The 14,124-nt window shown below is 44.5% G+C and overlaps 1 protein-coding gene across 3 annotated transcripts in view; it reads right to left on the bottom strand.

Moving 5' to 3' along the window:
* Positions 1-1,288: 1,288 nt before the first annotated feature.
* The window catches only part of CDHR3 (cadherin related family member 3), a 34,282-nt gene continuing 21,446 nt past the window's right edge, over positions 1,289-14,124 (bottom strand). The window contains exons 13-19 of one of the 3 annotated variants that reach the window (XM_083823499.1): positions 13,654-13,825; positions 11,594-11,838; positions 8,699-8,880; positions 7,349-7,362; positions 5,621-5,652; positions 5,072-5,120; positions 1,289-2,615 (exon numbers count right to left, since the gene is read on the bottom strand). In XM_083823499.1, the coding sequence (XP_083679625.1) occupies positions 2,326-2,615; positions 5,072-5,120; positions 5,621-5,652; positions 7,349-7,362; positions 8,699-8,880; positions 11,594-11,838; positions 13,654-13,825 (984 nt within the window). In that variant the 3' untranslated portion in view covers positions 1,289-2,325. Of the gene's footprint in view, positions 2,616-5,071; positions 5,121-5,620; positions 5,653-7,348; positions 7,363-8,684; positions 8,881-11,593; positions 11,839-13,653; positions 13,826-14,124 lie in introns of all 3 variants that reach the window. The other 2 variants (XR_014579418.1, XR_014579419.1) reach the window with 2 other exon arrangements.

Raw genomic sequence — 14,124 nt, 5'->3', positions numbered from 1 at the left:
CCTCCAGCAAGTGCATGCAGCCAAGGAAGTGCCTATAACTGTGAAGAAAGACCTGGGGGTCCTGGGGGACAACAAGTTGACCATGAGCCAGCAAACACAGAATCACAGAATCATTAAGGTTGGAAAAGACCTCCAAGATCATCTGGTCCAACCAAAATGTGCCCTTGTGGCAAAGAAGGCCAATGGTGTCCTGGGGTGCATTAGGAAGAGCACTGCCAGAAGGTCGAGGAAGGTGGTCCTTCCCTTCTCCTCAGCCCTGGTGAGGCCTCACCTAGAATATTGTGTCCAGCTCTGGGCTCCCCAGTACAAGAGAGACATGAGGTTCCTGGAGTGAGTCTGGAGAAGGGCTACTAAAACAAGTGAATGGACTGGAGCATCTCTCACATGAGGAAAGGCTGAAGGAGCTGGGCCTGTTCAGCCTAGAGAAGAGAAGGCTCGGGGGGATTCTAATCAATTTGTATAAGGATGTGAAGGGAGGGGGTCAAAAGGATGGAGCCAGACTCTTCTCAGTGGTGCCTAGCAATAGGATGAGAGGAAACAAGCACAAACACAGGAAGTTCTGTCTGAACATGAGCAAAAACTTTACTGCGAGGGTGACTGAGCACTGGTACAGGTTTCCCAGAGAGGTTGGGGAGTCTCCTTCCCCAGAGTTGTTCAGAAGCCATCTGGACACAGTCCTGGGTAATATGCTCCAGGGGAGGTTGGACTAGATGATCTCCAGAGGTCCCTCCCAACCTCAGCCATTCCACGATTCTGCGATTCTGTGGTTTACAGCAAATGAATGCAAACAATGGTGGGTTGGAGCTCTGAAAATGTGACAAGCCCTGTTGGTGCTGGAAGGTCAAACAACGCTATAACAACCACCACAGCCACAGTAAACTGATAACATGTCCAGAGACCATAAATCACTCTTTCCTATCTCTATCATTGTGTTCATGACACGCTGGGTTTCTGATTGCTCAATGAAATGTCATTTGACTCAAGATGTTTGGTGCGTGTAAGGAAAGCTGTTCCCGAGCCAAACCACTCCTTTAGGCTGCAGACAAGGGTTGCAGCACTGTGAAGAGTGGTTTTGTAAAGTGTAGGATCCTTAGTGAAATTACCCTGGGCCTCCCCACCTAGGTCCTCTGTTGTATGACAAAAAACAATATGCGTGACAGAATCTTAACTTACTGTCTCTGCTGAATTTAAACCAAGTATTTTCTTTTGCCACCTAGCTGAGATCAGTCCCTTGATGCCAAAACACCTTTTTCTCATCAGAAAAGAAAAGAAGCCAAGCCACCGAGTATTAAGTCATCATTTATAATTAATTTTCTTACAATTAAAATAATTTTCTGAAATCTTGCAGAGTTTGCTTGTTTTATATCAGGTTTTTAGACAGCACTTACATTATACATGATCACACTTGGAAAAGATTATTTCACCACATGTGTTTGCTGTAATTATTCTTTTGAGTGTGTTCCACTTGATTCTGTAAAACTCTGAATATGCCAGAGGAAATACCAAAGGTGAAGATATTGAATGCCACTAGTGTTACAAAAGATAAATAAGCTAAAAATGTTGACATGACAGCCTGAGATACCATGACAAGTTGTGGGTTGTCTCCACTCCAAAACTGCTTTCAAGCTCTGTTCTTTCCTACAGCAAGACAGGATGGGGAGGAAGGGATGAAATAAAATACTGAATGAAAAGAAAACATTTTTAGCTGTTACCAGCAAACTTTTCAACTCTAATCTGCTTTTCACCCCTTCTGCTGTTCAGACTCAGCAGGGACAGGAGAAGCAATCCCGCCGCACACTCCATGCAGCTGCGCTCCTGGCCCCACTCAGCAGGTCCATGTGTGTGCTGCCCTCCCTGAAGAGGACCTGGCCATGATGGCCTGGGGGCAGAGAGCTCTTCCAGGAGGAAGCTGCCAGCAGCTACAGCCCAGGGAGCAGCAGGTGCTTCTGTCCATGACAGTGCTCTCATTTTTGATTCCTGCCCTTTCATGTCCACCCCTTCTCAAGAAGTAAGCAATTCCTCTGCAACATCCAGAGTCTGGTTTTGCACTTGGAGAAGCAAGGTCTGCATTTACCCTAGCTCCTAGACCATGATCATTGCCCCAGTTGTCACTGCACCTTCCCTTCTCTCCCAGTCTTACCGGCACATGCCAAAATAAGTCCAGCTTCATCCTGCCTTTGAGTCCACAGCAGTGGCCACCCGATGTTTTGCAGCTGAGACAGAGAGCTTTAAGGCTGGTGTAACAAAAATGCAGCATTCATTGTGGAGAAGAGGTCAGCATCTGCCTTTGGGGGCTGGTGAGGGTAACCCCCTGTCTGCAGATTCCTATTTCTGCTTTTGTACTTTCACCCCATCCTGGCCTGGTGTTTGTGATGGCCCTGCTGAGGGCTTGGCAGCTGTGGTTGGTTCCTTCCTCTTTGTCTCTGCGGCTGGCTCTTTCCTCTTCTCTGAAGTCTCTTTTTTGCTTGGTGCCTCTGCTCTGCCTGTGTCATGGCCACGGCTGTCTGTGGCACTTGACGTTACCTGCATGGCCGGAGAGGGCTGAAGGGGCTCATTGCTCTTCTTCCACCTCCGGGCCCCCGACCATGTATTGAATTCATAGATTTTGCCGGTGACTTGCAAGGGAGAAAAGACAAGGAATTAAAATCATGACTACTTTAGCAGATTAAGACATGACAGCTCTCCTCACGATAAGGCTGAAAAGGAAAATGTGAAAAACCTGGAAAACCAGATGAGTTGGGGAAGGTAGCCCTGAGAAGGAAATCTTCATTTCTGCAATGAAGTGTGGTGCCCTGGAAGTCATGGAGGCCACTCAGCGGGGATGCTTTTCCATTAATACAAAAACTGGCTCTGCACTTCAGAGAATAGGAATATTCAAAACAGGACCTTGTTATCATCCTAACCCTCTATCCGAATTACAACTGCTGTGGGTTATTGTGGTCAGTGTAACAAACCCATACATAGTCCGTAGTTGTTATGACTTACTCTCCCCAGATTTGTGCCTGTGGCTATGCTGGGAAAGGCCACTGTGTATGTGTGTGCCTATTTTTTCAAGAGGAGTTGCTTACTTGGTATAGCAAAACCTGCTAGGATCACAATATGCTGCGTATGTCTTCCAGACCACGTCAGGTCATCTAGGGTGACACGAGGTTCAGAGATCTGGGATTCCCCATGGGTTTTAGCTGTACGCATTGTGTCACAATTTTAACAAACTGATTTCCTCCCGGCCTGCTGTGAATACAGTGAAATAAAATGTATTTTCTGGTTGTGCATGGATATGCCTTCCTCAGATATACACAATGTTGTTAAGTTTGGTTTGTTTAGCACACATTGCTACCTTTCCTTACTGCAAAGATTTTTGGCCCTCTTCAGATTTTATGAGTGATTTCTACTTGGACACAAAGCAAGTCTCTCCTCCTTCAGTTCATTCACTATCCAGAGGTAGGTGGAAAAATGCTCATCCATCCAGTGTGATTGCCTCATGGTCTAAATTATTGTCTCTTGCTAAACAGACAGAGAATCAGGAGCTGTGGTGGCACTGCTTGTAATTAAACACCATTAATATGAGACAAAAAAGACTATTGAGGCCTGGAAAGAAACAGTGGTTACGTGTTACTACACGTTACAGTTTGTATCAGAATTAATGGTTTCTGACACATGAACACAATTTGAGCAATTAAAGATGAAACTGGATCTCTTCACGTGGTATTTTTTTCTGAGTGCTTACAAGGCAGGCATGTTAAAGCAGCCCAGATTGGGCAGCAGTCCCTGACCAGCCCTCCTAATCGCATTCAACAGATGAAATATCACATTTCATCTCTGAACTGCCAGCACTCGATCCTCTATGGTTTGGGATGAGCCATGGAGGGGAGAAGGAGGAGTGAGGAGCCCACGCTCCTCTGCTGACACCAGAAAGCCGTGTTACATCTTAGGGCTTGTGGCAGGCACGACACAGGTGCTGTGGCTCTGGGGGGCAGTCTGGGTGGGCTCAGCTGGCCATAAGCATGGTGTGGTCGGGTCTGTTGAGGAAGGGAACCACCAGGTGCCCAGCTCTTGCAGTGGCCTAGAGAACATCCATGTTTAACATCTGACAAACCCAGTTACACAGGCGAAAAGCAGGGACTTCTGGACGTCCCTCCAGAATCTCTTTATAAATAGCAGGTGGGCTTGAACTTGGCCCAATCCATCCTCAAGCAGCCTTGTGGATGAACTTCATTGCACAGTAGGGGCCCATTTGTTCACCCAAATTCTACTGAAGTCCCTGTGCCTAGTGTTTCCTATTAGCTCACAGCCTCTAACAGCCCAGAGACAGCTAATAAGAAACACGAGGTACAGACACTTGGGTGGAAATTTGGCTAGATGAATCCAAGCCTCAAAACAAGCCTGCCTTTTTTTTTTTTTCTGGATAATTTGAGACCTATTGTTTTGGACCTATTTTCAGACGTATTTGTTGAAGACCTATTTTGACCGGGTGTTCCACATTCTGTCAACCCTTCCTCTCCATTACTGGGGCCCTCAACCACCGCGACTGTATCTAAAAGCAGAATGGTCTTCTCTGTCCTCCCCAGCAAGAGATACTCAAGCCTCAGATAAATAGCAGCGATGTGCTGTTCCTACCTGGAGGAGGTTTGTGCAGGTGCCAGTAGCTCACCCACCCACCCTGCATCCAGGGAGAGGTTTCGGAGACAGAATCAGCCCACCTGCAGCTACATTAACCCGCTGGCCATTTCCCATGCATGGGGAGGTGAAACCACGTAGCCGTGACAGCACTAGGGCAGGAGGCTGGGAGCAAATTCCTCCTTCTCTCTCACCTCCTAGTACCAGCTCCTTACACTCAGTGTTAGCAGAGCAGCAGTGAATAATCTGACCGTTGGATGTGAGTGTATTCTACCATTAGAAATGTTACTAGGGCACTGTCTTGATTTTCACTATCTGTGAAGCATAGCTTCCGTTCCCCTTGGAAACAGCAAATCTGAAATACGAAAAGCAAATGTCAAACCATATTTAAGTCAACTAATCCAGTTTGTTTCCGGCCAAATATTCATATTCACTGTTAATTGCTTTTTATTACCTGGGTCTCTGGCTTCTCCATCAAAGACAGTGTTTAGCCTTGTCATTTTCTGTGAAGAGAGACAAAGTGGAACAAACCCTGTGAATTAGTTAAGCAAGAAGGAGAAGCAGTGACTTGGAAATGCTGACCTACATGGATGGAGGCGGATTTGTATGACCTGTATAGTGCATTCCTGTAGGCTGAGTTTAATCAAAACTGGCAACAAAGGCCATTTGTGGTGTAGGGTGTTGCTGCTAGATGTTCAAAGGAGAATTAATAAGGTCTAACATGCAAAATACCCCCACGTGTGCAAACCACAAGAGCTTCACCTCCACCCAGAGGAGGCTTGGGAATCCCCTCTCCAAAGAACTTGGGAAGGGAGAGTGCATACTGCAGCCTTTATGCCTTTATGGCTATGGAAAAGGAAGGAGCCCCTAGATGTGGTATCTGGGAGGAAAAAAAAATAATAATAATAAAAAACATCTATTACAATGGAAATACCTATGATCATACCACATGATGGGGGTCAAAACTAAACTTTTGTTTTGCTCTGAGGCCGGCAGTACTCACCAAAACCACTTCTTTCTTAGGTTTCTTCTTTCCTACAAGAAAGAAAATGCACATTGTAAAGAATCAGATTTTTTTCCGACATTAACTATAGATATTAAAGTCATGTTTTCCAGAAACAAATAGAGATCCTTAGTTCTCAGCTTCTCAGACATCTCAAATGAGTCTTACTTCTTTTCAAAGGGTGATCCCTAACACTATTTGAAAAGCAAACATCTTCATAGTGTTTTGGAGTGAGGATTCACAGTTGCCAATGACAAATTAAAAGTTGAGCCTTGAAAAGTTTTATTCCTTCAGTCACGAATAAATAACAATGGTTTCTTAAACAAAACTTCCTTCATAAATGATATGAACTGACATAGAAATTCAAATGTGCTCATTATTTAAACTTATTCACACATCTGTTCAGTGAATAATTCATTTTATGCATGCCACTGCACTCCACACTGTCACAAGCAGAGTTTTTTCAGGGGTGAGATGCCCCCACCCAGGCACCTGGCCAGCACAGGTCTGTGCACCATATACCACCTCTTCAAGGCGTATTTTGAGGACTTGGGTGTTGTAGGGGCCTTGGACTGGCTATCTACCAGCAAGTGAATTTCACTTTGGGGAATATTTGAATTACAAACGTAGATTTTTTCCCATGAATGTTTGTACTTACTAAGCTTGTGCGCTCAAACATGCATTTGGAGACAAAACAGGGAAGTGCTGCAGATCCAGTCAAGTCATATTCAGATTGAAGAACAGTTTGGTTATGTGTGAATTTACCACACTATTAACTCATCCCACATGCAAACAAACACAGCAGCAGTGCCACAGGCATCTCGACAGCATGGATTTGTGGATGATACCCAACTAGTTGCTATGATTTCTTCTTGTTCACTCCTTGCTGGTTTGTTTAATGTCCTTCCTTTGGAGGAAGCCACCAAAGGAGTTTATGGCCAAGCATGCAATGCTCTGAAATGTTGCAGATGGGCCTGAACCTGAGCATCAATGGGAAACCTGTTCTGTCCGGCCTTTGCTGCCCAGCATTTGGGAACCAGTTTTTCAGAAAGCACCAAGCACCCATTTTTTTGGAAACCGGCCAACGCTGAAATGTCTCAAATTGGGCAACCAAGAGAACAGCTAGTTTTGTCGGGGTTTGTTAGTCATGTGTTGTTGTTTTTTTCTTTCAAGCTGGGCAATACTGATCGAGGAAAGGCATGCCATGCTTGTCAGGGGAATGCTAATGGGATTAAAAGGAAGACTGCTTAAAGAACACCTGGTTTTGTGTATGTAACTTACGCCCCTGCTAAGTTATACAAACACCATTACAAGCACCAATACTTGAAAACAAATCTTAAAGTGTTTGTGATGAAGTCAGGGGAGCAAATGAAAGGGAACAGAGAACAGGGAATTAAGAGTGGAGAGGACTCTTGAAGGGGCTTTGGTGCGATAAGATTTTTTTTAACAGATAGCATATGAAATGCATGTGAAAAATACTGTAATTCTTTAGCATCCACACCAGAATACCAGGCTATTCTGAACTTGGGTTTACCTAGTAGTTAATAGATCTGAAGACCAAAAGGACCGTCTCATAGGCTGGCATCCTATTATCAGCCACGGTATTTGATCAGAGTACTTCTGTACTGGGCCAAATGTGTTTGTCTAGAAATTGATTTACAAATTTTACACAGAACAGTAAACACAGTGTTGTTGAGAGGTATTATAATATAGAAAAGAGGTACACACCTGGATCATTTATCCTGTAATGAAAGAAAAAAAAAAGATTAAGAGGTGTAGTTAGCAAATGTCATGCTTATGCCTACATAAAAGTATCATGCGTCACTCTCTTCCACTTGGCAAGAAGAATGAGTTTCCCTGAGTTCTGGGATTTGCTTGATTTGTTTGTTTTATGCTTTTCTTTCTCTAAATGCCTGCATCATTTAACACTGCTCCCAAACAGGAAAACAGTCCTGAGCATTGTGCTAACACATCTCCAAGAAGGGATGATAGTAAAAAGATACAGACTTATTGATGATAGCATTATGGATTTATGTAATCTGGAAAAATGTATTTTCAGACATTCTCATCTTGTTCCATCCTTGGAGGAAGGTCAATTTTTTTGATCTGCTATGCTCAGATAATACTTTTTAAAATATGTGAAAGATTGTAAATGTATTTGAAAATATAAAAATTGCTTTTTAATGGAAGAGCCTGCTCCCAATGAATCACTTGCCCTATTAATAAATAATAACAATGGCCAAGCTATATGCTTCTAGATTCATTTGTCATTTTTATCACAAATTGCTAAACTCCTTGCACACACTATTTGAATTATAATCACAGTCATATATTACTTCTTTACATTTTCTATAATTTCTAAATTTAACTTCAAATCCTGAGAATACTTACAGAAATCCTTTTTAAAGCCCAGTGTACTGACAGAGCTGCTTATCTTTGCTTTTGTGAAAATGCCAGTTTATAGGCACTCGGACTCCCAGCAGAGATCTCTTCCCACACTGAACCAGAGCTGTTCCCAGGTGCTTCCATGGCTTTTGCCAAAAAAGAGCTCTCAGAGGTGCCATGAGGCTTTATGGGCCAGAGCCTTGCAACAGGCCTGGGTAAGACTGCAGGAAATCTGCAGAAGCATTGCCAGAACACAGAATTTGGCATTAGTGCCAACATTTGGAAAGAACTCGGAGCTCCTAGGCTGAGAGGGAGGAATATGCAAGTGGTACCTGCCTGGATGGGAGTGCCCTTGCAGTGGGCATCGGGTACATTTGTATTTTTGCTCAGCACAGTCAGGCACAAACTCCAACAGGGCTTTACAAGATTAGCTGCCTTTAGAGGTCATGACTGTTAATTCCACTCTGACGTTTAGCTAATGCTAAAGTATTAGCAAATCCGTGAAAAAAATCCATGGACATTTTTCCTTCATTTCTTGACACGAAATATTGCTGTAGCCAGTAATTGCATTTACTACAGCAGAGGGCATACCACCATAAAGCATTCAAAGCACAGATTTTGTTATGGATGAAAAGGCTGAGCTCTCTCTGCCCGTGCCAGGGGCTCCCTGGCATGACACCCAGGAGGACTCACAGAGGAGCGCCGTCTGCTTTGTGCACCGGAGGGCAGCGGGTGCGGAGCCACGTGGCCAGCAGGAGCCCCAGGTACCCCAGCAGTCCCAGGAGCAGCAGACCGCCGAGGGTGATGATGAAGGGCACGTACCACGCCGAGTCGGAGTAGAGATTTTCCTTCTTCGTCACCAGAGTAAAGCCAGGCTTTTAAAACAAGATAGGAAACGTTTCTCAACGCTGCATTCTTGTAAGGTTACCGACACCGACGGCACCGTTCATCTGGCTGAACTTCTGCACCCAGGCACCTGGCCCAAGCTTGCCCCAGGGCTCTGCAGATGATCGGCAGAGGAAGATTGCGTCTGCTGGAGAAGTGATTCACCCCACGTACCTCTCTGCCGGCTGCCGAGGCAGCTCAGATGGCTGAGATGGGCCACCGAGATCCTGGGAAACCAAAGGCAGGTGAAACGGAGCCCACCCACAATGCAAAAGCTGGTTCCAGATGGTGTTTCAATGTCTAATATTAAAATAGGCATGCCATGGTGGGGTTGAAAAGCCTCAGATCGCCTGAGAAGCTGCGAGCGCACTGTTGGAGGGTTTGGAAGTTCAGGGAATACTGCCATTACCGAGATAATGGTTTCTTGTTACCTAAGGCAAAACTGGAAGTAGGTCATCTGCACTGCAGCGATCATTCGACCCCCTTCATAAAAGCAGTTGAACCCTGAGGAATTACGTTATTGTATAAAATAAATGAAACTCTTATTTTTTTTGCCCTGTGACTTGCTCCAGAAGGGAAAAACCACACTTCCTGAGCAGTCGTGATCTTCCACATCTTCTGTGTGCCAGGAGACACAGCTCTGAGCTGGCAGGTCACTAGCAGCTCATTCATTAGGGTCCTGTCATGAAACTGTCTTTATATGGATTAGAAATTGTTTGCCCTACCTGGGTCAATCATGGTGTGGTTCTATTCATTTTGATCATCTACCAAAGGTTTTATTAAATTTTCTGTAAGACATTTGTAATCACATTGTGTATGAAATTCAGTAGGGTATCTATTTTGTTTTCCATCTAGGGACACTTTTCAAATAACTTATTTAGCCTTGCAAAAATTGACAGGTAGCTGAAGTGGGTAATATCAGTCACTATTAAAAGGAGACGTTTAAAGTGAAGAGCTGTCAGTGTCCATTGCCAGTCAGTTGTGCTGGGCACATCAAATCCTTACACAAAGGCTAAAATAATCTAAAGATCACCACCACTCCATCCTCATTGGGACTGAAGTCACAAGTGGCTTTTTGGAACGGGGTTTCCTGTCACTGCACTACCAGCATCGCAGCATCCTAGTCATCAGGTTGCTACACTGAACCCAGGTAATGAGCAGTGATGGGAGAAGGTGCTGAAATGGAAGTGCTCTTCTGGAGAACAGTCTGAAAATGGGAGGCTGATATCTCTGGGCAGGCAGATTGAACACTGTGGTATGTGGTCTGTACTGTCTGTGGTTGTAGTAAAGCATGGGAAAAGAAACAGGGAATAGGTCTCGTTATTCAACTTAACTTTTCATTTCTTCATCAAGTAGGGGGGAGGAGAAGGCTGTGAAAAAGCCATTTATTCCTTCCAAACAGAGCATTAGATGATAATTGGGTTATTAATCAGTCTGCAAGTCTGGATTTAAGCACTTTCATAGCAAAGCTTCCAGACTTGCACGTGCTGTTTGGAGGATCCCCTGACTCTGGCTCAGTTACTGGCCTACCCTGGCACATTTGGGCAGTTTTACAATAAATAACTCTTTTACCCCTTCAATGTCCTAATATTTTCATTCCTGCATGCAGTGGAAAAAGGCTAATGCCATCTGCAGGCAGGCAGAACATGTATGGACTCTGGATGATGGAGAGATGATGAGACGAGGGATGAAGGCAGCGATCAGCACAAGGATGGAGGCAGGCTGTTCTGCACCCAACAGGCTGTGCTGCTTCAGCAGGCAGGAGGAAAGCAAAGCTCTGCTCGTGTCCTGCACTACCCTGAAGGAAACTGGCTCCAGAGCAAAACCATTGAGCCAGAGCTTGCCTGGGATGGACGTGCCAAGGAGCTGGCTGTATCACTGGGATGCAGGTGCACAGCTACACAGGCTGATCAGGGTGCGAGGCCAGGTCCCAGACTGGCTGCCAAAAGCTTTGCAGGCTTCCCCCCGCTCAGCTATGGACCACCATGTGGACAGGGAGATCAGGAAATACCCATCCCACCCATCTGGCCTTGCCTGTTTGAAACCCGCTGAGAACTCAGAACATGCTCAGGATGTGCACAACTGCTTCAGTTCCTGACAGGCAGCTTGAACTTTTACATGAGGGTGACCTAGGGATGGAAGAATGGCCCTTGCAAATGATAACGATTTCTTGTTGTCACTGTTATTGCCTATTTTGACTTTGGTAGGCACAGAGTAATTCATCCCACTGCAAAAGAAGCAAACAGAAGTGCAAGGACAATGGAGTAGTGAAAAGCAAAAATAAATAAATAAATAAATAAATAAAAGAAAAAAGAGGCTGAGCAAAATGCATGAAGTAATTTTAAGGTTCCAGGCAAAGGCTAACCCCTACACTTTCCTTATTAATAAAGCTGCCAAAATCCTGAACTTTCCAGTTACATGGTAATGGCAGAGTGCCTGGTCCTTGGATACTCACCCTTTTCATTTTAGAAACTAAAATACAAAACAGATGTTACAAACCTTTACCAAGAATCCTTCCTGACACCAAGCATATCAGCAACCAGTGGCTTCAATGTAAGAACACAAGGCTCAACACTTCCCAAAACTGGACCCACTGTCGGTCTTTGCTTTCCTTTTGCGTATATCTACCCTATTTTCTTCATTCCCATGGCGATTAGCCCATAAAAGAACTGCAGAATTGAGCATAAATTTCAGTGAACTTACCGTGGTGGTAATGGCAGTTGTTGGGTTTGGGATAACCCTGATGCTTAAAGACACTGTACCAGTTTTAACTAGGTGTGTAGCTTTGTCCCTGGCAGACAGTAAATTGTCATCTGTTATACAGACACGCAGCCTGTAAATCCAGCTTTTATCAAGTCCGCTCTCATAGTTAAACCTAGATGCAAGAATCAGCCGAGATGTGTTGGAGCCAGCACTTGGTGAAAAGGTGAAATGATTGTTCACATTGCCTGCAAGTGATAACAACGAATAAATAAATAAATGAAAACAACAAAAAATGAAGAAAAGTGAAAAACAATCCCACATTAAAATAAATGCACAAAGCAAACAAAAAGAGCAGTTTCTGTTGACAACTTTTTATGAATCAATTTACACCTGTGTGGTGGAATATCATTCACAAGAATGGCTCTTCAATCTTATCGATACCATATACAATCTCATAAAATAATACGATCATAAAATGTTTAAAATACGGAATAAGACCCTCTATGGGGACACAACTGAGACAAGGTTGCCTCATTGGGCACACAAGAGGAAGCTCTCACATCACGTGAGTGACCTGTTCTTACAACCCGGAGCGCACTCAGCAGCAGCAACACGCAGCCAGGGCGAGGACCCTAAGGTGCTTAGTGGTATGGTTTAGTGGAGGACTTGTTAGTGTTAGGTCAGAGGTTGGACTAGGTGATCTTGGAGGTCTCTTCCAACCTAGACGATTCTGTGGTTCTGTGACTCTGTGCTGCAGGATTCCTCCCGCTGCCGGGGTGACCCTGCTGTGGCCCTTAGGCCATATGGGCACCAACAGCATCTCCAGAGGCTCCTCCAGCCCTTTCCACGGCTTCTCCCTCTGCCCAGAGCACACTCCCATTGTATAGCTTTTGAATGGATCCCCCAGATGACAGCTAATGACTCAGGGGGCTTAATTGCCTCCAGGGCTTCATCTGCACTGCCAGCTGCAAGGGGGAGGGCAGAGAAGGGAGTTCCATGTGTCTGGCCCCCAGTCTCCTCATTTTCTGTTCATGTTACTGGAGATCTGCTAGTGGCCTGGGCAGCAGGGAGGCCAGCCCTGGTTGTTAGGCTTTGGACAGACTACAGATAAAACAGTTCAAAGTCAGGGAAAAGCACCAGAATTACTTTGTTTTTGCTTTTGTTGCCCTGTAGAGCTCCAGAGTTGAGGTGACCTTGAAGGCCATGTCTACCATACAACATATAAGGGGCCATGGGCTGCTCTCTGGCTCAAAGGCCCACTGCATGGCACAAATCATATTTGTGTAGCCAAACCTCTAAGTGTTCACTCCACAGGGCCCATACACAGTGCACTGGGCAAGGTCCTGGCTTCCTCAGCAATGCCCAGATCTCTCTGGAAACGTACTGTTGGTACAGACCAAAATTATGCCAGCAACCACACTTAAAGTTTCAGCAGTGTGTCAATAACCTCAGCAACACCAACAACAAATGAAATTCCCCCAAGAGAGAGTGTTTGCTTTTTTGTGAAGCTAAATGTCAGTCCATACTGTAACAGTTCTCCAGATGCAGTTGATTATTAGGTTTGAGCATACATTTTTATAATGTGGTTTTAATGCATAATGCATGGAATTAGGACATGCAGGTTTGCTCAGTTACTTACCATCATCTGATTATCATCACCTAAGGGTGAGGCATGAAGAGTAACAGAAGCCACCACAGTTTCTTAAGATTCACTCAACTATAATTGGAAGTTAAATTTGACCATGCAGATCTTTCCAGCTCATTCTACTAAAGTCCTTGTCAATTATGCAATTCGCTAATTTGTTGCCAATTAATTAATGTGGTAGGCAATCCAAACTTGCAAGGGCATCATTCTAGGTGGCAGAATCCACAGCCAACTTATAGAAACATCTCTTTTGATAAGCAGCAAAATAATGACATGTGAAACTTGGGGATCACAATTAGCTCTCCATGAGAAGTAGCACATAAACTGTGCTAGACTTCTATTTACAAATCAAATTGAACCATGTGTGTTTAAGAATTTTTGCACTGCTCCCAGCTCATATGCTATGACGCGGTACCTTCTTTAATGAAGTAACGGAAAGACCTGGGATCAGAATCGCGATCTTGACATTGAATCCTGAAGCCATTTACATTGGTCCCAGCTGCTAAACTGACTGTGATTTGAGATGAGTAGAAATTGGGTGAACAAACTGGTTCTTCATCATTTACGTCTAAAACATTCACAGTTACCTGAAAGAAAAGAGTAATAGCTAGCTGAAGTTCCTCTACTGTGCTGAAGCAGAATTTTGTTAACTTCAGAAATGATTTCACTTTGCCCCTTTTGCGCTTCTGAGCAACAGCAGTTGAAGAGCAATGACCCTCCCTTCCACACTGGGTTCTACCAGAAAATGTCTGTGATCATTTGACCTTCACTTCTTGTGACTGGCAATCTTTTGGAACAGTTTCCTTAACTTGAAGCACGTTCCAAAACCCCAGGGATTTCGATCTGATGTGGCTGATCATTTGAATTACCTGAAGTGTGTCATAGT

Source organism: Anser anser, assembly GCF_964211835.1.
Source record: "Anser anser genome assembly, chromosome: 1".
NCBI lineage: Eukaryota > Metazoa > Chordata > Aves > Anseriformes > Anatidae > Anser > Anser anser.
Note: the sequence above shows the minus strand (reverse complement) of the source record. Positions and strands in the feature narration are given on the sequence as shown.